This window comes from Erinaceus europaeus, chromosome 14, assembly GCF_950295315.1.
Source record: "Erinaceus europaeus chromosome 14, mEriEur2.1, whole genome shotgun sequence".
NCBI classification, from domain to species: Eukaryota; Metazoa; Chordata; class Mammalia; order Eulipotyphla; family Erinaceidae; genus Erinaceus; species Erinaceus europaeus.
In genome coordinates this window covers 58,288,093-58,311,222 of record NC_080175.1, presented here as the reverse complement: position 1 = coordinate 58,311,222, position 23,130 = coordinate 58,288,093, and the positions used below count along the sequence as shown (strand labels likewise).

At 45.1% G+C, this 23,130-nt stretch overlaps 1 protein-coding gene across 8 annotated transcripts in view; it reads left to right on the top strand.

The window, feature by feature from the left end:
* The first annotated feature begins 340 nt into the window (after positions 1 to 340).
* Positions 341 to 23,130, top strand: part of MECOM (MDS1 and EVI1 complex locus) — a 750,632-nt gene continuing 727,842 nt past the window's right edge. For all 8 annotated transcript variants that reach the window (XM_060171922.1, XM_060171927.1, XM_007522952.3 and 5 more), the window contains exon 1: positions 341 to 465. In XM_060171922.1, coding sequence (XP_060027905.1) covers positions 429 to 465 — 37 coding nt within the window. In that variant the 5' untranslated portion in view covers positions 341 to 428. The remainder of the gene's footprint in view (positions 466 to 23,130) is intronic.

Sequence of the window (23,130 nt, the reverse complement as noted above, 5' to 3'; positions counted from 1 at the left end):
GGGGGTGAGGTCCCCGCTCCCCTGGCTCGCCGCGCTCGCTCCCGCCCCCCGCGCCCTCCCCGCCGCTCGCCTTTCTCCGCCTCCTCGGCGATTGCCATCTGACAAGATCTCCAAATCAAAGTGATAAATCGCTCCAAACTTTTTTTGGCGGCGCTGAGATGTTGGAAGGGAGGAGGGGGGGGCTTCCAGCGCGCATGTGCGAAGGTGTCCAAACTGACAATGCTGGGGAGATAGCGAGTGTGGAGTGAGAGAAGGGGAGAGAGGGAGGGAGAGAGGAGGGAGAGCGGAGGGACAGCCCGAGTGCGCGCGGGAGAGGGAGACAGAGTGAGCAGCGCGCAAAAGAAAAAAAAAAAAAGAAAGAAACAGCCAAGGGGGGGGGAGAGAAACCCACCCCGACCACACGGCCGAGGCGGCGGGACCGGCACAGCATGAGATCCAAAGGCAGGGCGCGGAAACTGGCCGCAAGTAGGTGCAATCGCCCTTCTCCATTGGTTTCTCCCCCTCCTCCTCCTCTTCCTCCTCCTCCTCCTCCTCTGCCATCTTGCACGTCTGCCTCAGGCGCTCCACAGGGAGCCGGGGGGCTGCCTCTGGCGCCTGGGGGGCCCGGGGGTGCCGAGCCGGCGCGGCACACCCCTGCAACCTGCCGACAGCGGGCCTCGGCTTCCCTCCCGATGTGGGCGCCCGCCGACCCGGGGCAGCCTCACCTCAGCCCGGCGCGGCGAGCAGCTGCGGGGGAGGGGAGAAGAAGGGGAGGGGAGCACGCGGGCGGGCGGGCGGGAGGGGGTGGGGAAGGGGGAGCAGCCCGGGTCTCCCCCTCCCCTCGCTGCACACCCCCCCTCCCCAGCGGAGGCGAGGCGCCTCTGGCCAACCAGCTGGTCCCGGGGCGGGCGGGGGCCGCGCGTCGGGGCGCCGGGCTGGGTCCCGGCGCGGGCGGCGGCGGAGTTGGGAAAAGTTGCGCGGCGGTCGGCTGAGTTGCGGGCGGGCGGGCTGCGCCGAGCTGCGGCTGCGGTAGTGGGCGCTGTGCGCTCGGAGCTGCGCTGCGCTGGCCGCGGGGAGACCCGGCCGGGCTGGGGGTGGTGGTCTGGGGGGCTGGAGGCGCCCGGGGCCGCGGGGGAACGCTCGGCTGGGCGCAGCGGCCGGCAGGTGGGCAGAGAGAGCGGCCGCGGGGGGATGGGGGGGGCGCTCAGCCAGCCGTCGGGGGCCCGGGCTGAGGGAGGGTTCCTCAGGCCGGCTATCCCGGGGCTGGCGGGGTGCCGGCTGGCCCCCAGGGGGCGGGCTGCCGGAACTTGGGGCTGCAGTGAGGCTTCTCGGGGTACACTCCCTTCCCTGTGCACCTCCAGACTGCCCAGCGTGGAGGCGGAAAGCAGGGCCCTCGCCTCTTAACTGCTGGGTGACCTCTGCAGGCCTGTCTCTTCCCACTCCTGCACCCCCAGACTGCCCGGCAAGTAGGAGGCAGCAGGAACCTGACTCTCTCCCCTCCCACCCCCCCTACACAGACTGTCCGGCTTGTAGGAGGCAGTAGGATGCTGCCCCTCATTGCTGGGTGATTTCTCCAGGCCTGTTCCCCTTTCCCAGTAGCAGAGAAGCTCAGTCCCCCTGGGGACAGAAAGCGACAGGAAGGATTGGGTCTGTCCAAACGTTCCCCCCCCTCCGCCCAGTTCAAGGGGAGCCTCCGTGAGGTGTGGGGAGGCGGCCAGTTGGGGGGGGGCGAGCTCCTGCCTAGGGTGCTGGTGCACCAGAGAGCGGACAGACAGTGCTGGGGAGAGGCGTGCTGCTCGGCCCCGCTGACCCCCCCCCCCCCAGCTCTCCACTCTCCCCGCTGCAACTTGCAGTCGAGGTCCACTCTCCTGCAGCCGGGGAGCAGCGGTCCGGCGTCGCGGGCGGTGGGGACCCGAAGGGCGGCCGAGCCCGGAGCTGTCAGCGCGGCGCCTGCTCCAGGCCCCGCACCGCGGTTACCCCAAGTCCTCTGCACCGCCCAGCGTTTTCCTATTGCGCGGCTTCTGGGGACCCACCTAAGTGGGGAGGGGGTTCTCGGTTCACTCCGCAGAATAGTGTCTCAGCTCGCCTGCGGAGCTCCCCGCTCTCGCTCTCCTGCGGTGTTGAAATAAGGCCATCGCCTGCCTTTTAATGGGACGTAGAGTAACTGTGCATAAGCTTGCAGTTGGGGTTGAGGGGGGCTTCCATTTCTACTGCAGGTTGGGTCTGTGTTGGGGGTGGTGGTGGTGGGGCTAGGGGGCTGGAGGGGCCGAGGTGCAGAGCCCTTTACAGCCGCAGAGAAGGGATGAACTGAAGCTGGCGGCTGCCGAAGTGAAAGCACAACCCCGACACCCTCCCGAGGCTCTTGAAGTAACTTCTGCAACTTTTTGTTGTTGTTGTTGTTTTGAGGAGGATGAAAATAGCCGTGCATTACCCAGTCCGTTCTGCGGCCAGAAACCCAGCTTGGAACCTCGTTTTTCCGAGCTGGTGAAGGTGGTGATGTTGGAGGGTGGTGGTGGTTGTAGTGGAGGTGGAGGTCCAGCATCCACTTTGCTGAGAACCGGATAGAAACTCTTGCAAACTTGCCCCAACACTCCCCAGGCTCCGCTCCTGCTGGGCCCGCTGCGGTCACCGCAGCAGCTGGCCCAGACAGAAACTCTGCTGGAATGCCATTCTTTATTTTGCATTCTGGGGAGCAGAGAAAAAAAAAAAACCACACTCTCTCTCTCTCTCTCTCTCTCTCTCTCTCGCGCGCGCGCGCGCGCGCGCGCGTACACACACACACACACACACACACACACACACACACACACACACACACGATGGGTTTTCTGCACAGTAAAGTTCCTTGTGTTTCCCCCGTTTAGTGAGTTTTTTCCAGCGCGTGTAAGGTCACTGATGAACTGGGCCGTTCAATCACTGAAGGAAACACACACACACACACACACACACACACACACACACACACACACACACACACGATGGGTTTTCTGCACAGTAAAGTTCCTTGTGTTTCCCTCGTTTAGTGAGTTTTTTCCAGCGCGTGTAAGGTCACTGATGAACTGGGCCGTTCAATCACTGAAGGAAACACACACACACACACACACACACACACACACACACACACACACACACACACAGGCTTAGTCTGCCTTGGCTTCTTTCTCCTTGGGCTTAGGGTGAGGTGGTGTGACTAGTATACTTTAGAAACTAACCGACATTCTGGTTGTAAAAGTTAATGTTGCCAAGGAGTTGTTCTCTCCATTGCTTGCTCGCTTTCCCAGTTTAGTCTTTTGCAAATTTTTCTGGTTGCCCAGCTCTGTCTGTGATCTCTGTTTTGGTTCAGGATACTAAGCTTCGGTAACCAGGTACTAGAGACCCTCAAAGTGTGCACTGAAGGTTAGCCCAGAATGAAATTGCAGTACAGCTCGCTACTTGTAAAGTGTTTTTATTTTTTAACACCTGGGTCTTCGAAAGCGCTAAATTCGTTGCAAACCACTGGTGAGGAGTGGACTGTTTGATTTAAAAAACAAAACAGGGAAAAGCAAGAAGATGGGCAAATCCTTGGCTTGGAGTCTCACCTTTCAGAAAAGAAAGCGAAAAGCCAGGCAAACGTTGGCAGCGGTGGACACAACTCAGCCGTTTTCTTGGGCAATGAGGTGGGCATTTGGGTTGTGCCAGAAATGCCGATTGCAAGTGTTTTTCCTCCTGGCGTTGGGTAAGGGAGAAAGGTGGGTTTTGCCCAGAGTAGCCAGTACAGCTGAAAGACTGTACCCACTTCCCCAAAGTGACACTTGGCTTCGTTTCAATCACAGCAAAGCCCACAAATTGCAAAGACTACCCCAGCCCCCCACCCCTTAGCTAACGACCCCCCAGAAGCCTTGTAAAGACACAGATGGTGTTGCATTAGCAAGACTAAGAGGGGGTGGGGTAGAGTGTCCATACGCCCTTACCCCACGACCAAATCTTGGTTAAAGAAGAGATTCTAAATAGATGAGGTACGAGGCCACCCTTCTTGGTTATGAACCCCCTCACTTTAGCAGCTCAGCACCTAAGATGAAGGAATGGGGTGCCCCATTTTCAGCCTGTATCCGGCACCCCCACTTACTTGCTTTCTCCTTCATCCTTAAAAAACAACAACAACAACACACACACACACACACACACACACACACACACACACACACACACATTGCAGAGCTCTGTTCTAATATATTCATTCCAGGCTGCTTTTGAAGAGGGAAAAATAATTGCCGGCATACAGAGGCTGAGGCCCCTTCTAGAAAGGCGGTTCTTTTGCCATTGCTGGAGTGGAACCTGGGCTTGGAGCGTCCACAGTGCATGTTGTATTTGAAGCTGCGGCTATATTTCGATGTGTTTCGCCAAAGAAATCTGTGTTCTGTGTGAGGAGAATGCTCAGAACTCTTCTCAGCCCCTGTGCACGGTAGAAAGAGCCGGCCAAGAAAGGCTTCCCTTGCAGGTTTATTTTTTATTCGAAAGGACTGGCTGGTCTCAGCTCTGTGTGAGTGTGTTATTGGTGGGGAGGCCGGCTTGCCAGGACTTCGGAGCCAAGGCCTCTTTTTATCCCCACCAGCCAGGATCAGGCCTCCCTGGGCTGGGGATGGAGCAGAAGTGAACACAGGGATGGGACAGAAATGTTTGCTTCTCTCTCTCTCTCCCTCTCTCTCCTCTCTCAAATTCAAGATTATAAATAGTTTCTCTTCAATCATCTTGCCGCTGGGGACTTCTTTTCTTTTTCTCTCTTTTTGATAGTTGGGGCCTCATTTTCCAAGGCTGCAGACTTGACCGAGGGCAGGAAGGTCACTGCCCAGGACGCCTGACCGGGTGCCCACCCCGCCTTCTCACACAGTGGGAGGGCGACAGAGTGCGACCTGTGGAGCACTTCCCCCCCCCCTTGCTTTCCCTCTGTCTCCCAGCTCCTCCTCCTTCTCTTCCTCCTGCCTTTTCCCACCCCCGTAGGGAACTGGCTGGTCACCTCCTGGCCCAGGGTTTTATCCTTTGCTCCTAAGCTGGGCCCACCCTCCCACATCTTGTTTATGTCCAAATTGTCTGGCACTTGGGACAAGTGGACTTCTCAAGGCATGGCATGGATAGAGGAGTCCCCTGTGCCAGGCAGGTGGGCTCATTCTGGGGGGACCTGAACAGACAGCCCCTACCTCCCATGTTCACACACCAGCTTAGGAGTGGGCTTCTTTCTTTCTCTCTCACTCTCTGGGGGGTGCACACGCACCCCTACCCCCATGTGGGGCATCAGGTAGGCACACACTCCTCACACTCCCAGGTCAGATAGGTCAGATGGGTGGGGTTTCCTTCCTATGGGGTGGAGGAAGCAACTGAAAAAAAATATATTTTTCCCCCCATTTCTGGAGTCTTGGTTAACCCTTCCTTGGTTGGTGGTTTTTGTCCTAGGAACTTCCTAAAAAGGTCTATGAGGTCTTTTACCCCCCTTTCCCCTCCTACTCTAGTTGCCATGGTCTTCATTCTAAAATTTCATCTTAACACTCCCCCTGCCCACCAATGTGAAGGAGAGACCAAAGAAGAGACAAATAGAAGAAAAAACAAGAGAGGATGAGGAAAGACAGAGAGCAGTAGGACATTACTTCTTCCCATGTGGGCATGGATGGGCGTTTCTCCCAGGAAATAAACTAAAATTCTTATAACCTCTGCCTCCATGCCCTGCAAGAAACTTCAGAGATGTTTCCACAGGAGGAAAAAAATGTTTACAAAACTCTTTCACAAGTGTGACATATTGCTGGAGTTCAGCACTAAAAAGCTAAATACACCCGCCTTTGAAGAGCCCTCATCAAGGCCGCTTCTTAGAGTTCGGTTCAGATATTGCTGTGGGTCTAACTAATGGCTTCTACCTATTTAGCTCAAGTGGGTGGAGAGAAAGGCCTGAATTCCTTGTCCACTGGGTCCCCTCCGGGAGACTGGGTTCTGGCTCCTGGCCAGTTCCCTACAATGTCAACATTGACTATTTGAATTCCCAGACTCTATTTAACACGTTTCTAAATAAATAAACTCATTGTGTGTCTGTGTTGAAAATTATTTCACCTCTTTCATAAAAGCCACGGCATCTTATTACACTGGCCTTGCAAGTTGAAGGGAAAGCAATAAACAAACAAACAGAGTTCAGGGCATTGGTAATAGGCAGACCTTCACAGTATGTATGCTTTATAGAAAAGGAAAAGAAAAACAAAACAAAACAAAAAAGCATTCTATCTCTGGCTGGGTGGGTGCTATTTTAGAATGATCTTGTGCTATTCTGTGTGGTGCACTAATGGATTCCAGTAAAGCCAAGTTAAGTTCAGAAAGTCAGGTAAATAGCAACCACAGATGCATTCATCTAAAGGAAGATGTGTAGTGTCTCAGACATTTGGTAAGTTTACCTGCTGAGTCCCACAGACAGGTGGCCTCACTAATGTGTCCTCTATGGGTATCCATTGGCTTTCCCATTCCATAGATGTCAGTAGTATAGAACTTAGGCTAGGCAAACTTTCTTTTTTTTCTCCTTTATCTCCATCTTTGTAAATTAGAAGAGGTATATAGTTCTCATTTTTACAGTGTGATTTATTTTTGAAAGGTTTCATTTATCTACTAATGGCGGGAAGGGAGAACCATAGGAGAGAGAGAGAGGGAAGGAGGGAGGGAGGGAAGGAGGAAGGTAGAGAGGGAGAGAGAGAGAGAGAGAAAGAGAGAGAGAGAGAGAAGAGGGACACAAACACACATGAGAACATCCCTCTGGCACGTGTGATGCTGGGGACTGAACTCAGGACTTCATGGTTGTGAGTTCGACCTCTATTCACTGCACCATCTCCCAGGACATAACAGTGGTCTCTTAGCATTTGACCACCCACAGCATTCTTACGTAGATAGGAACATACTTGCTCTAAGAAGTACACATTTAGAATAAAAAAAGGCAAGCTCTAGTCCTTTTGAAAGTATGGACCCCATCTGGAGTTGTTAGGGAAAAAAAGTGGAATTCATTCTAATTTAAAGAAAAATATTATTAAAAAGAATGGCATTCGAAAGGGCACTTAATAAAACCCATAACATTTAGCTGGCAACAAGGAGAGCCAAAAGCCAAAAGCCAAAAAAAAAAAAAAAAAAAAAAAACCCACCAGCCCATACAAACCCTAAAATAGATCACAATGACCTCAGTCATTTTCATTTTCAAAAATAATGGCTGTGATGAGGGGGTGTTTTCCTTGGAGCTATCGTCTCCTGCATTATTATAAAAGCTGTGTTGTGGTTAAATAACTGTTGCAATATAGAGGAAAAAGCAAGTGAATTTTTAATCAAATTCCTGACTCTTTAAAAGTTCTCATTTATAAAATGACTTCTTATTTTGATTTTTAGTAATTATCCTTATTCATCAGCCAGCATGATTTTGGGTATTCATTTAGCTAAATCCTTGAATGCAGATTAAAGAAAATACATTTATTCATTTATGAAAAAGAGAGACAGAACACCAAAGTATCACTCTGGTACATGTGATGCCAAGGATTGAACTCATGTTTGAGAATCCAGTGTTTTATTCACTGCACCACTTTCTGGGCTGCAAACACAACTTTGTATAGTAATTGCATAGGAGAAACGTTATATAGAAAAGAAATTTAAATACTTTTCATAGTAAACACCTGTCTAGTAATTATTACCTATATAGCAAGAAGAACCCAAACTTTCTTATCCCTATTGAGAACTGGTCTTAGAAACTGATTTTGTGGGGGCTGGGTGTAGCAGGTTAAGCGTATATGGCACAAAACTGGCAAGGACTGGAGTAAGGATCCCTGTAGGGGGGTCACTTCACAAGTGGTGAAGCAAGTCTGCAGGTGTCTTCCTTTCTGTCTTCCCCTCCTCTCTCAATTTCTCTGTCCTAACCAGCAACAACAACATCAATGGCAACAACAACAATAAAGGCAACAACAAGGGCAACAAAATGGGAAATAATGGCCTCCAGGAGCAGTGGATTCATAGTGTAGGCACCAAGCCCCAGCAATAACCCTGGAGACAAAAAAAAAAAAAAAAAAAAAGAAAAAGAAAAAAGAAAAAAGAAAAAGAAACTGAATTTGTCTGTTGGGGATGTTGAAATCAAGGCAGTCATGAAAGTTCCTGTACATAGCACTTGGTGAGCTATGGCAGTGGGCAGACCTATGAAACAAATATCATTGCCTTCTTTCAGTGTGAACAGTCAAGCCTCATTACCTGCTCTCAGAAACATTACAAACATGCTTGTCTGTCTTTGAACCTGGGTGTGGTCTCCACTTGTATAGCTGGGTCATCTCCAAGTCATTTAATACGTCTGGCTCCTTTCTTTTTGGGTTAAACCTGCAAACTCCCTATATTACAAGTGATTACTCAATAAATCTTAGTCACTTTGTGTCCAGTAGTATGGTAGTTACATTTAGTTTTAAAATTATCTTTATTTATTCATTGGATAAATACAGCCAGAAATTGAGAGTGTGGTGGGGGTGATAGAGAAGAGAGAGAGATATATACCTGCCACACTGCTTCAACACTCTCAAAGCTTTCCCCATGCAGGTAGGGACCGGGCTTGAACCTGGGCCCTTTAGCATTGCAACATGTGTGCCCATCCAGGTGTGCCACCGTACAGTCCTGGCATATATATATATTTATATATATACATATATATACATGTATTTATTTTTTAAACCAAAGCACTGCTCAACTCTGGCTTATGGTGGTGTGGGGGACTTAAACCTGGGGCTATGGAGCCTCAGGCATGAGTCCCTTTGCATAAACATTATGCTGTCTACCCCAGCCCTACTGGCAATTATATTTTTGAAAAAAAAATTAATGTATTTATCTATTTGTTTCTTTTGTAATTTCTTTATTGGGGGATTAATGTTTTACATTTGACAGTAAATACAATAGTTTGACATGCAACATTTCTCAGTTTATTTTTGAAAAAATTTTATTTGCAGTAATGGGAGGAGAGAGAGGGGGGGAGAGGGGGAGAGGGAGAGAATGAATGAATATCACTCTGGCATATGCAATGCAGGGGAATCAAACTTTGGACCTAAGAGCTGAGAGTCTAACTCCTTATCCAGTATACCACCTCCTGGGCCCCAAGTAAATTTCTGAAGAGGGATTTTTGACACCTCCCCACACCCACTCCACTCTGTGTACAGTCTTTGCTTTTATCCAATTGCTTTAATGTGTATACAGCAAGTATTTGTAAGTTTCCTCAATAAATGACACCTGTAGGATGAATAGGAATCATAGCTAAAATTTGCTCAGAATCAAGCTGCCTGTACCAATTAAAAATGGGAAGCACATTTATTCTGAAAATGTGAGAATCATCCCTTATTCTTTTTTTAGATTTTATTGATTTATTTTTGAATATTTATTTATTCCCTTTTGTTGTCTTTGTTGTTTTATTGTAGTCCCATCACATTGTTAATCTGAAAATTTCCATGTACATTTGAACAGAATGTATATTCCTTTTGGGGGTGATGAAATATTCTGAATATATCTGTGAAGTTTATGTCATCTATGGTTTCACTTAAGGATTCTATTCCTTTTTTATATTTATTTATTTATTTTTCCTTTTGTTGCCCTTGTTTTTTATTGTTGTTGTAGTTATTATTATTGCTGTTGTTGTTGGATAGGATGGAGAGAAATGGAGAGAGGAGGGGAAGACAGAGAGGGGAGAGAAAGATAGACACCAGCAAACCTGCTTCATTGCTTGTGAAGTGACTCCCCTGCAGGTGGGGAGCGGAGGAGGGTGGGATGGGGGCTTGAACCAGGATCCTTAAGCCGGTTTTTGCGCTTAGTGCCACATGCACTTAACCTGCTTTGCTACCACCTGACTCCCTAGATTTTATTTATTTATTCATGAAGAATGATAGACACAGAGAGAGGAAGAACCAGATATCACTTTGGTATATGTGAACTCTGGGCCTCAATACTTTATCCACTGTGCCACCTCTTGGATCACCCTTATTCTTTTTTAAAACCTTTTATTAGTGATTTAATAATGATTAACAAGATTATAAGATAACTGGGGTAGAATTTCATACAGTTTCCAACATCAAGAGTTCTGTGTCCCATCCTCTCTATTGGAAGCTTCCCTATTCTTTATCCCTCTGGGAGTATGGACCAAAATCCTTTATGGCGTGCAGAAGGTCTGGCTTCTGTAATTTCTTCTTCACTGAATGTGGATGTTGGAGTCTTCCACCTTTTAAGAGAAGCCATATGTCTGGACTTTCTACACTTGAAAATTTTTAACCAATTGAAAACTAAACTTAGCTAAAAACAAAACAAACAAACAAACAAACAAACAAAAACACGACATTCCACTGGCCCATGTAAACACCCCTGGACCACAGGTTTGTGTTGTCTGTACTAGAGGGTTTCCAAGGACCTTTCACAGTTCCAACATTTTACGATCTCCACAAGGCTTCCTGAATATTATCTTGTATTTTTAAGATCTCTATCTGCCTCCTCCACCCCAAAGTTAATGTATGTGCTTGTGTGTTTTGATAGGTGGAAGTACTTATTACAGAATCTGATATCTGATCATTTATCTAGGTGGGGGGAAAAGCCTTTCAAAACTATGTTGTGTCTTTCTTTCCCTCCGTGCTGCTTCATCACTAATTGGCTTAAGAAAATAAACTGAAACGCACTCTCCCCTGCTCCAAACCAGTGGCCACCATTCTTTCTGACTTCTTCCTTGCCTCCGTGCTTTGATTTGTGGGCAGGGGGCTGGGCAGTAAATCATCAAGAGGCAGCCTTCTGTGACTTTCCACAGTGGGAGAAGAAATCATTTGGCTACTGTGGAGGGACCAGGGGAAGAGCTTGTCCCTGCTCCCTAGGAGACTCCATATGTCACATCCTGCAAGTCTGTCACAGCAGAATCCAACTCATTCCTAACTTGTGCAAGTTCGGTGGGACTTTGGCTTGAGGGGATCATTGTGTTATCTGACAAGAGCGACCCCTCCTGTAGGAAGGGTAGATGATGTGTTCTGGAGCCACAGGAAAGAGCACACAAATGAACAAATGCATAGGGCACGGTGGCTTTGCTTATTATTATGAGTTTTAGTTCTAGCAGAAGGGGTATGTGATTAGCCAGTGGAATAAAGTCCTAGGGACTGAAAGGGCTGACCATAGTGATGGAGTGCCGACACTGTGAATCCTCCCAGTGAGTTTGGATGAAGTGCTTTGGTAATAGCTAAATCCCTGTGATAGTAAAGGAACTGCTCCATAGATACTTGTTGCTGTCAGTTAACATAACGTCACCAAATGATGCAGCACCAGCAGAGGAGGAGTTAGGGTAGTGATACTTCTATGCTTGTTTGATGTGTTATCAGACACCTAGCTCCCAGTGGCCAGGTGGTGGCACACCTTGTAGAATGCACATGTAACCATATGAAAGGACTCAGGAAAGCCTTTGATTCCCACCTGCAAAGAGGGTGTGGGGGTGGGGAGGAGGAGACACAGGACTTCACAATTGGTGAAGCAGTGCTGCAGGTGTCTCTCTTTCTCTCTCTCTCTCTCTCTCTCTCCTTCCTTCTCCTCTCTCGATTCCTCTCTGTTCTAGCAAATAAAAGAAAGATAGTGAATGTAGTGTGGAACTATATACTGTAACCTTACAATCTTGAATCTCTGTATTAATCTCATACAAAAGATAACAAAAATCTAAAAAAAACTCCTCTATACATCTATACAGGAAGACAAAAAAAAAAAAAAAAAAAGACCACTGGGAGAGTGGGGAATCCTGCAGGCACTGAGCTCCAGTGATAACATTAGTGGCCAAAAACAAAAACAAAAACAAGCGCAAAACACAAGGACCGGCATAAGGATCCCGGTTCGAACCCCGGCTTCCCATCTGCAGGGGAGTCACTTCACAGGTGGTGAAGCAGGTCTGCAGGTGTCTATCTTTATCGCCTCCTCTATGTCTTCCCCTCCTCTCTCCATTTCTCTCTGTCCTATCCAACAACGACAACAACAATAATAACTACAATAATAAAAAACAACAAGGGCAACAAAAGGGAATAAATAAAATAAATATTAAAAAAAATAAAAAAAAACAAAAACAAGACAAACAAACAGAAATACTAGCTTCTAATTTTTAAAAAAATTTATTTCTTTATTGGGGAATTAATGTTTTACATTCAACAGTAAATACAATAGTTTGTACATGCATAACATTCCCCACTTTCCCATTTAACAATACAACCCCCACTATGTCATTTATCATCCTTCATGGACCTGTATTCTCCCCACCCACCCACCCACCCACCACAGAGTCTTTTACTTTGGTGCAATACGCCAATTCCAGTTCAGGTTCTACTTGTGTTTTCGTTTCTGATCTTGTTTTTCAACTTCTGCCTGAGAGTGAGATCATCCCATATTCATCCTTCTGTTTCTGACTTATTTTACTCAACATGATTTTTTTTTTTAAAGATTTTATTTATTAATGAGAAAGATAGGAGAGAGGGAAAGAACCAGACATCACTCTGGTACATGTGCTGCTGGGAATTGAACTCAAGACCTCATGCTTGAGAGTCTAGTGCCTTAGCTACTGTGCCACCTCCCAGACCACAACATGATTTTTTCAAGGTCCATCCAAGATCGGCTGAAAACGGTGAGTCACCATTTTTTACAGCTGAGTAGTATTCCATTGTGTATATATACCACAACTTGCTCAGCCACTCATCTGTGGTTGGACACCTGGGTTGCTTCCAGGTTTTGGCTATTACAAATTGTGCTGCCAAGAACATATGTGTACACAGATCTTTTTGGATGGATGTGTTGGGTTCCTTAGGATATATCCCCAGGAGAGGAATTGCAGGGTCATAGGGTAGGTCCATTTCTAGCCTTCTGAGAGTTCTCCAGACTGTTCTCCACAGAGGTTGGACCAATTGACATTCCCACCAGCAGTGCAGGAGGGTTCCTTTGACCCCACACCCTCTCCAGCATTTGCTGCCGTTAACTTTTCTGATGTATGACATTCTCACAGGAGTGAAGTGATATCTCATTGTTGTCTTTATTTGTATTTCTCTGACAATCAGAGACTTGGAGCATTTTTTCATGTGTTTCTTGGCCTTTTGGATCTCTTCTGTGGTGAATATTCTGTCCAAGTCCTCCCCCCATTTTTGGATGGGGTTATTTGTTGTCTTGTTGTTGAGTCTGGCAAGCTCTTTATATATGTTGGTTATTAAACTCTTATCGCATGTATGGCATGTAAAGATCTTCTCCCATTCTGTGAGGGGTCTCTTGGTTTGGGTAGTAGTTTCTTTTGCTGTGAAGAAGCTTTTTAATTTGATGTAGTCCCATAGGTTTATACTTGCCTTAGTCTTCTTTGCAATTGGATTCGTTTCATTGAAAATATCTTTAAAATTTATGCAGAAAAGAGTTCTGCCAATATTTTCCTCTAAGTATCTGATAGTTTGTGGTCTAACATCCAAGTCCTTGATCCACTTGGAATTTACTTTTGTATTTGGTGAAATACAGTGATTCAGTTTCATTCTTCTGCATGTTTCAACCCATTGTTTCCAACACCATTTGTTGAAGAGACTCTGCTTCCCCCATATAATAGTCTGGGCCCCTTTGTCAAAGATTAGATGTCCATAGGTGTGGGGGCCTCACTTCTGGGCTCTCAATTCTATTCCACTGGTCAGTGTGTCTATTCATGTTCCAGTACCAAGCAGTTTTGATGACAATGGCCCTATAATACAGTTTGAGATCTGGGAGTGTGATGCCTCCGTTTCTGTTCTTTTTTCTCAAGATTGTTTTGGCAATTCTAGGTCTTTTCTGGTTCCAGATAAACTTTTGTAGCATTTGTTCTATTCTCCTAAAATATGTGCTTGGGATCTTGATGAGGATAGCATTACATTTATAGATGACGCTGGGTAATATATTCATTCTGATGATGTTAATTCTTCCAACCCATGAACATGGAATATCTTTCCACTTCTTTGTGTCTTTTTCAATTTTTTTGAGTAGTGACTCATAATTTTCAGTATACAAGTCTTTCACTTCCTTGGTTAGATTTACTCTTAGATATTTTATTGTTTTTATTGCTATAGTAAAAGGAATTGATTTCTGGATTTCAATTTCTTCTAGCTTAGTGTTTGCATAGAGGAATGCCACTGACTTTGGAATGTTAATTTTGTAGCCTGACACCTTACTGTATTGCCTGATGATTTCCAAAAGCTTCTTGCTGGATTCCTTAGGTTTTTCCATGTATACTATCATGTCATCTGCAAATAAGGAGAGTTTGACTTCTTCTCTTCCAGTCTGTTTCCCTTTCATTCCTTGCTCCTGCCTGATTGTTATGGCAAGATCTTCCAACACTATGTTCAATAGTAATGGTGATAGTGGGCAGCCCTGTCTAGTACCTGATCTGAGTGGAAATGCTTCCAGTTTTTCACCATTGAGTGAAAATGATGTTGGCTGTAGGTTTGCTATATATAGACTCCACTATCTTCAGGAATTTTCCATCTATTCCCATATTTTGTAGTGTTTTGATCATAAAGGGATGTTGTATTTTGTCAAAGGCTTTCTCTGCATCTATTGCTATGACCATGTGGTTTTGGTCTTGCTTTTGTTGATGTGGTGGATCACATTGATTGATTTACGTATATTAAACCAACCTTGCATGCCTGGGATAAACCCCACTTGGTCATGATGAACAATCTTTTTGATATACTGCTGTATCTGGTTGGCTAGAATTTTGTTTAATATTTTCGCATCTATGTTCATCAGAGATATTGGTCTGAGTTTTCTTTTTTGGTTATGTCCCTGTCTGCTTTTGGTATCAGAGTGATGTTGGCTTCATAGAAGCTGGCAGGGAGTATTCCAGTGTCTTCAATCTTCTGGAAGACTTTTAAAAGTAGAGGTATTAGTTCTTCTTTGTAGGTTTTGTAGAATTCATTTGTAAAACCATCTGGTCCAGGACTTTGATTTTTGGGGAGATTTTTGATAACTGTTTCAATTTCATTAGCTGTGATGGGCCTGTTCATGTTATCCACTTCCTCTTTACTTAGTTTTGGAAGTTGGTAGGTATCTAGGAACTCATCCATTTCTTCCAGGTTCTCTAGCTTGGTGGCATATAGTTGTTCATAGAAGCCTCGCATGATATGTTGAATTTCTGCGGTGTCTGTTGTGATATCTCCTCTTTCATTTAGTATTCAATTTATTTGGGTCTTCTCCCTTTTTTGTTTTGTGAGTCTGGCTAAAGGTTTGTTGATTTTGTTTACTCTTTTTTAAAAAAATTTATTTCTTTATTGGGGAATTAATGTTTTACATTCAACAGTAAATATAATAGTTTGTACATGCATAACATTCCCCACTTTCCCATTTAACAATACAATCCCCACTATGTCATTTATCATCCTTCATGGACCTGTATTCTCCCCACCCACCCACCCCAGAGTCTTTTACTTGGGTGCAATATGCCAATTTATTTACTCTTTCGAAGAACCAACATTTACTTTCGTTGATCTTTTGTATGGTTTTCCTATTCTCAATGTTATTTATTTCTGCCCTAACTTTAGTGATTTCTGTCCTTCTGGTTGCTTTAGGGTTCCTTTGTTGTTCTTCTTCTAGGTCTTTAAGATGTGCAATCAGGCTGTTTATTTGTGCTTTTTCTTTTTTCCTAATGTGTGCTTGTATAGCTATGAACTTCCCTCTTAGGACTGCTTTAGCTGTGTCCCAAATATTTTGATAGCTTGTGTCTTCATTTTCATTGAACTCTCGAAACATTTTGATTTCTTCCTTGATTTCCTCTTTGACCCAGAAGTTGTTAAGAAGTGTACTGTTGAGCTTCCACATTTTGGGACTGTTACTAATCTTTTGTTGATTGATAAGTGTTAGTTTAATTCCACTGTGGTCTGAGAAGATGCTTGGGATGATTTCAGTGCTCTTGAATAGGCTGATGCTGTCTTTGTGGCCTAACGTATGGTCTATCCTTGAGAATGATCCATGTGGATTTGAGTAAAATGTGTATTCCAGTTTCTTGGGATGAATCACTCTGAAAATGTCCAATAGTTCTAGTTTATCTATCTCTTCATTTAGCTCCCTTATGTCTTTATTGATTTTCTGCCTGGGTGATCTGTCAAGTTGAGATAGTGGGGTGTTGAAGTCCCCCACTATTATTGTGTTACTGTTAATGCATTGCTGTAGCTCTTTCAGTAGAAGTTTGATATATTTAGATTGCTTCTCATTGGGTGCATAGATGTTAATAATTGTTAAGTCCTCTTGATTGACTGATCCTCTGAGCATTAAGTAGTCTCCATTCCTATCTTTTTAAATCTTATCTATTCTCAAGTCTACCATGTCAGATATAAGAATAGCTGTTCCTGCCCTTTTTTGTGGGCCATTGGCTTGTATGATAGTTTTCCATCCTTTCACTTTAAGTCTGTGTTTTTCTTGTTGAGTTAGGTGAGTTTCCTGTATACAGCATATTGTTGGGTTGTGTTTTCTGATCTATCTTCCTAATGTGTGTCTTTTAATAGGTGAATTCAGGCCATTGACATTTACTGATATCAAGATTGACGATATTTTCGTGCCATTCTTATAGAGTTTTAGAGTGTTTTGCTATATGTCCGATTTGTGGTGGTCTGGTTGATTATAGCAGAACTTTCAGAACTTCTTTCAGGGCAGGCTTGGTGATAGTTGATTCTTTCATCTGTTGCTTGTCTGAGAAGGTTTTGATGCCTCCATCTAGTCTGAATGACAGTCTAGCAGGATATAGTATTCTTGGCTGAAAGCCTTTCTCATTGAGCATTAGATAGATATCTTGTGTCGTATGCTTTACATTGGTTTGTTCTAGCTCTCCCCCCCAAGAGAATTAGATCAGTCCAGTTAATTTCGCGGTCCCGCTTGGCCCCGCCCCTAGGAAACCCGCCAGAGTTCCAGAGTGACAGAGTTGCAGAGTTCGAGAGAAAAGAGGGTTCCTGAGTTCGAGAGTTCCAGAGAAAGAGAGAGTGTTTGTGCCGCCGCAAAGAGACAGCAGAGTTCTGTTTGATGATTAGTTTGTCTTAGTTTATGAATCGTTGTTCCTGAATAAAGAAATACAGCTTCCCTGCCCAGCTGTTGTCTCCGCGTCTCTGTTACCCGGACAAATGTCGCCCACGTGGACCTGACCTGCGCATCTCTCAGATATGTAAAGACAATTTGGCTACCTATGCACTATGGCCTTCTCTTCTGCTTGTGAAGAGATCTCCAAAGGCGTCTGCTCTTTCTTCACGAGACTGTTTTGCTGTTTCTGGAGCATTTATCTCTGGACCACTCTGTGGTTTCCACTCGCTCGCGTGAACTCAGAACAGCCAGCGGGAAGAGCCAGCGGGAGGGACGTGAGGCGCGGAGCTGCCGTTTCCACGTGGTTAAACAGCCAGCCAGCCGGCTGCGCCCAGACAACCCCGAGCACTGCGCCCGCAGCCCCGCAGCCCGCAGGAGGCCGACGCCAGCACACAAGAGCCCCTGGAGCCCAAGGCCAACACGCAAGAGCCCGAGGCCAGCCCACAGGAGCCGGCTCTCCACCGCGTGGCGCAGGGCACTGGATGCGTGATCCCTCCATGCTGCTCGGCCACTGCGAACAGGGCAGCAGACATGGCAGGGCCATGGGGCAGGGCCGCGGTGGCCTATCATGGCCGCCACCCCTGGGCACCTATGCCCACGCCTTCTACAAAACTGGCCTGCCTGCCCTCTTGCTATAAATTCTGGAACCATCCCGGGCCTCCCGGAACCCCAGGCTCCCTGCCGAAACTGGGCACACGAGATCTCCAGCTGCCGGTCCGGTCTGAAGGCAGACAAGCTAGAGTACGCAGAGATTTGTACAGAGATTGCAACCTGCAATTCCTAGAAGTAAAGCTGTGCGGGAAGCCACCTCTGGATGGTGGACTCCCCCCCCAACAACTAAGACAGTACATATCTAAATTCGTGTTTAAAATGACATGTCTTCGTAACAAAGGTTTCTCTCCTTGTGTATTAATGACCATGTTTATGTGTATGTTTAAAGTTTGGTAAACAGTAACTTTAAGGCTAAATTCTTACTAGTCAAAGTTAAATGAAAAAGGTTTTCAACGTAACTCTCATAAAGATAAAACTTACATTTAAAGTCTGAGGTAAAAATTAGTTAACAATCAATATATTTTAACTAAGTTGGTCTAAACAAAAGGTTAAATAGACTTGTTGATATGTAAAACTCTTCATTACCTTCTCTATTAGAAATGGTAGATTGCACAATGGCTATGCTAATTATTCTCATGCCTGAGATTTCCTCTCCGGCCCACACCTAGGGTGTGTCTCCATCTTGAATGGGTGTAACAAAAGGTTAAAAGACGTTGTTGATATGTAAAAGTCTCAAATTCCTTCTCTATTAGAAACGTTGTATCGTGCAGTAGATATGCTAATAACAAGTTTTGTTTCATAGTAAGTAAGTTGCAGCCAGCTGCCTTTGGGACTCTAGGCCGTTCCCCGCCCCCATGCAAATGCCCGTCGAGGCAAGTAGCCCCCCACAGGCAAGAAAGTATGCCCCCCAGAGGCAAGAAATGTTTTTTTTTTTAAGCTGATAAAGTTTAGCCCACAGAGGCAGATATGGCCCCCTCAGGCCTTCCCTTAGCAGTACGCTGGTTCTTGTTATTTGCTTGCATGTTTCTCCATGTTTGTGCCAGTTTCTTTTTAAAAAATGCCTGTATGATATATGTTTCTGTTCACCCCACACCCTTGATACTATAGTCATTTAGTTAAAAAGAAAAGGGGGAATTGTCGTATGCTTTACATTGGTTTGTTCTAGCCCTCCCCTGCCAAGAGAATTAGATCAGTCCAGTTAATTTCGCGGGCCAGCTTGGCCCCGCCCCTAGGAAACCCACCATAGTTCCAGAGTGACAGAGTTGCAGAGTTCGAGAGAAAAGAGGGTTCCTGAGTTCGAGAGTTCCAGAGAAAGAGAGAGTGTTTGTGCCGCCACAAAGAGACAGCAGAGTTCTGTTTGGTGATTAGTTTGTCTTAGTTTATGAATCGTTGTTCCTGAATAAAGAAATACAGCTTCCCTGCCCAGCCGTTGTCTCCGCGTCTCTGTTACCCAGCCGTGAAGCTATCCCAGCCAACAAGAGCCTACAGAAATTTTAACAACAATCTTGCCATTTTCTTCTGGCCTGTAGTGTTTGTATGGAGAAGTCTGCTCCTAATCTTATGGGTTTTCCTTTGTAGGTGACTCTTTGTTTTTCTCTTGCAGCCTTGAGGATCCTTTCTTTATCCTTATTCCTTTCTGTTCTAAGTATGATATGTCTTGGTGCCTTTAGGACTGGGTTAATTCTGTTTGGGACCCTCTGGGCTTCTTGAATCTTTATGTCTTTGATGTTGTCTAAACTAGAGAAGTTTTTAGCTATTATGGCCTGGAAAATGCTTTCTTCTTCTCCTTCTCTTTCTTCCTCTGGTATGCCAATAATGCGTATATTGTTTCTTTTGAAGTCATCCCATAGGACTCTGTTGTTGTTTTCAGCATCTCTTAATCTCTTTTTGAGATCTCTTACTTCTTTTTTAGTTGTTTCTAATTCATCTTCAATCTTGCTAATTCTGTCTTCAGCCTCATAGATTCTATTCTCTCTGCTCTCTACTGTTTTCTGGAGATCATCTATTTTGTTGCCCTGCTCTGATACTGTTTTAGCTTGTTCAGCTAGTTGCATTCTTAGCTCAGCGATTTCAACTTTCAGCTCTCTAATAACCATGAGATAATTAGTATTTTCTTCCATATTCTCATTTGTTGTTCCTGCATTTCTGATTACAATTTTTTCAAATTCTTTACTCACTCCTGTTATTATTTCCTTAGCTAATGTTTGGATGTTGAACTCGTTGTTTTGTGCTTCACCCTCTGGAGGACTTTTAGCTGGACTCTTGTCCTGGTTTGAGTCTCCAATATTTTTTCTTGTTGTTTTAACCATTTTATATATTATGTTATGAGTTCCCTTTATCAGTACTTTTCAAATTATTGATCACTATTGCCTGGATTGACTTGTGTCTAAGTAAGTTAATTAAAGGGTTTACAGTGGTGGAAGTTAACAGTTTCTTCAATCCCTGAGTTGGAGCTCAGTGGTTTAAAACCCTCTTTTTTTTCTTCCCTGTAGGCTATGGGAGCCTGAGGGCTTTTTTGACTCCTGACGCTGTTGACTGGCTATGGAGGAAGGGCAAATGCTAGAAATAGAAGAACTGACTCCTGACCAAGAGATAAAGTAGGGTGTGGCAGAGATAATCCAGTGATTATGCAAAGAGATTTTCACAGCCCCTCAGCTATGCCACCGAGGTATAGGTCTTCTCCTGAGTTTCCTGGTTAGATCTCTGTCTCCTGGTGTCCTGCTGCTGCTCCAGATTCTGAGGGTAGTAGCAATGGAGACTCAGAGTTGCACTTGGTGAGTCTCTGGGGAGTCCTCTCCTCCCTTCAGCTGTCCCCTTGTTGGTGGAGCAGACTGGAGGTGATGTCTCAACTGATAAACTGCTGAACTGTTAGCAGTCACTTAATCTCTCCTTAGGCTCCTCTCTCATCTCTGTCACCAGTGACACGTGTTTGTACTCACGGGTGATTTACTGGGTTCCTGTGGTCATTCTAGTCCTGTCTTGTTTCGGTCCCAGGTGGTCTCCTTTGGTATTCCTAGTTGATCTGGGAGAGTAGAGTAGAGTAGAGTAGAGTAGAGTAGAGTAAGCTCCTAGCTTCTAATTTTTAGACCTGACACTGAAGCCCAAATTCTTTAGGCTGGTCTTTGACAGCTTTCTACTCTTTTTTTTTTTTTTTTTTTTTTTTAATTTTAAACATTTATGAGAGAGGGAGGGAGAGAGAGAGAGAGATGAGAACACTAGAGTATTACTCTGGCACATGCAATGCTGGGAATCGAACTCAGAACACTATGATTTCAAGCCCAAGTTCTAGCCACTACACTGCCTCTGGGACCACTAACTTGAATCATTAGAATGTAATGATTCTGATAGCAGTTACTGAGTAAGGTTGAGTTTGAATCTTGATTCTATTATTTACTAGCAGAGCAACGTAAAGGCAAGTACATCTTTCTGTGTTTTGGTTTCTTTCTGAGAGACCTAAGCTGTTTACCGAATGTGAAGCTTTGATGAACCAATACCTGTAAAGTACCTTAAATACAGTAAAAGCCCAACACAAATAGTCATGATTTGATACTTTAACTTTTCAAGACCCCTTGTTTCCTGACCCAAGGGAGGTCAGTGATTCCCTTGCTCTGTCCCCTCTCTGTCTCTCTCCATTTGAGCCTGGGGTTTCCATCTTCCAACCTTTGACCATGAGGTTGCCACAGTCTGTCAGTCTACTTGTATTGGACTTTGACCTTCCAAAAAAAATAATAATGAAGTCAGGGGGTCAGGCAGTGGCACACCTACTTTCTCACATTACAGTGAGCAAGGACCCAGGTCCAAGCTGCTGGTCCCCACCTGTAGGGGGAAAACTTCACAAATGGTGAAGTAGAGCTGCAGGTGTCTCTCTTTCTCTTTCCTCCTCTATCTCCTCCTTCCCTTCTCAATTTCTGTCTCTATCCAATAATAAATAAATAAAAATCTTAAAAAATAATCAGAATCCTGCTGTCAGATTGAATTTAAATCTTTCTTCCCTTCTACTTTTTTTGTATTCATACTTATCTTTTATTGAATGTTCCAACCAATCATATTCAGATTTATTATCAGTTCCTGTTTAATGACTTCAGTCATCAACCTGCAATCAGCAGCAGATGGTTTATGTCAGTTGGATAGCACAGTCACCTCTTTCTTCTATTCCTCTTCTTCCTCCTTCTCCATCTTCTTCTCTTTTTTCTTTTTTCCTCCTCTTCCACCTCCTCTTTGTTCTCTATCTCTTCTTCCTTCTCCTTTTCATCTTCCTCCTTCTTTTTCTTTTTCTTTTCCTCTCCCTCCTCTTTCTTTTCTTTTTATTGCCACCAGGGTTATTGCCGGGGCTTGGTGCCTGTACAACAATCCACTATTCCTGGTGGCTTTTTGTTTTTTCTCACCCCTTTCTTTTATTTGATAGAGGAAAAGATAAATTGAGAGAGAATGGGGAGGTAGAGAGGGAGAGGAAAAACAGAGGGACATCTGCAACTACTTTACCATTTGTGAAGCTTTCCTTGTGCAGCTGGGAAGCTTGAACCCAGATCCTTGCACATTGTAAAATGTGCACTCTACTGAGTGTGTCATCACCTGGCCCTGGTTTGCTTCTATATCTGAATGGGGCTGGGTCATTGACGGTAAAGTAGGAACAATTTGGCATAGACCCACAATGAACGGAGGTGTATGATATAAGGACTGAACCTTCCTCCGTCACTGCTGGAGATGGAGACATGACTTTGGAATTTTCACCTACTATCACTTTGACATTTTATTAGAAATTTCTTGTCTTCACTTTATAAATGACTTATTTGTTGCTAGCCAGACTGTGAAAGTCTTAGCGAGCTGAGTTCTGGTTTGCACGGTGCTCCCGGTTCTGGGCTGTGCAGATGGCAGGTATCAGCACAGATGAGGTGACGATGGTTAGGGGCTTTGGTGGATTACGTGCCCTCTTTCGTTGCTGTGCCCATAAAACCTGCAGAGTCAGGTCATGTCAGTTTGGGTGGGTCTTGGGGATACCTGACACTTTAATTGCATCTGAAACCCACCTATTGGCCCATACTGACAGTGATAACCTGGAAAGCACATTGGGGAAGTTAAGTATTCCTAATTTTCACCAATAGCTCTCTGCACTCTGCCCAGGTAGACCTGATCTACTCGAGCTCCTAGGGTTTAATGGCAACTGTGTCCTGGGCTTGGTCCTGGAGATTCACAGTGGCACGAAGGCAGAAGTGGTTCCACGGTTTGGGACCACGCATAATCCCTAGGATTCATGGGCAGTCAGTGCACAAAAAGCCATCAAAATGTTACCTAAAATATTTATTGCCGCAGGATTATCATTGGGGTTTGGGTCCTACAAAATGAATCCATCACTCTTGGTGGCCATTATTTTTCCTTCTTTCTTCTTTATTTGAAAGGACAGAGAGAAATTGAGAAGGGAGGAGAGAGAGAGATAGAGAGAGAGAGAGAGAGAGAGAGAGAGATCTGTAGCACTTCTTCACTGCTCCTGGCCATTCTCCAAGGACTGGAGGCTTGAACCTGGATCTTTGCATA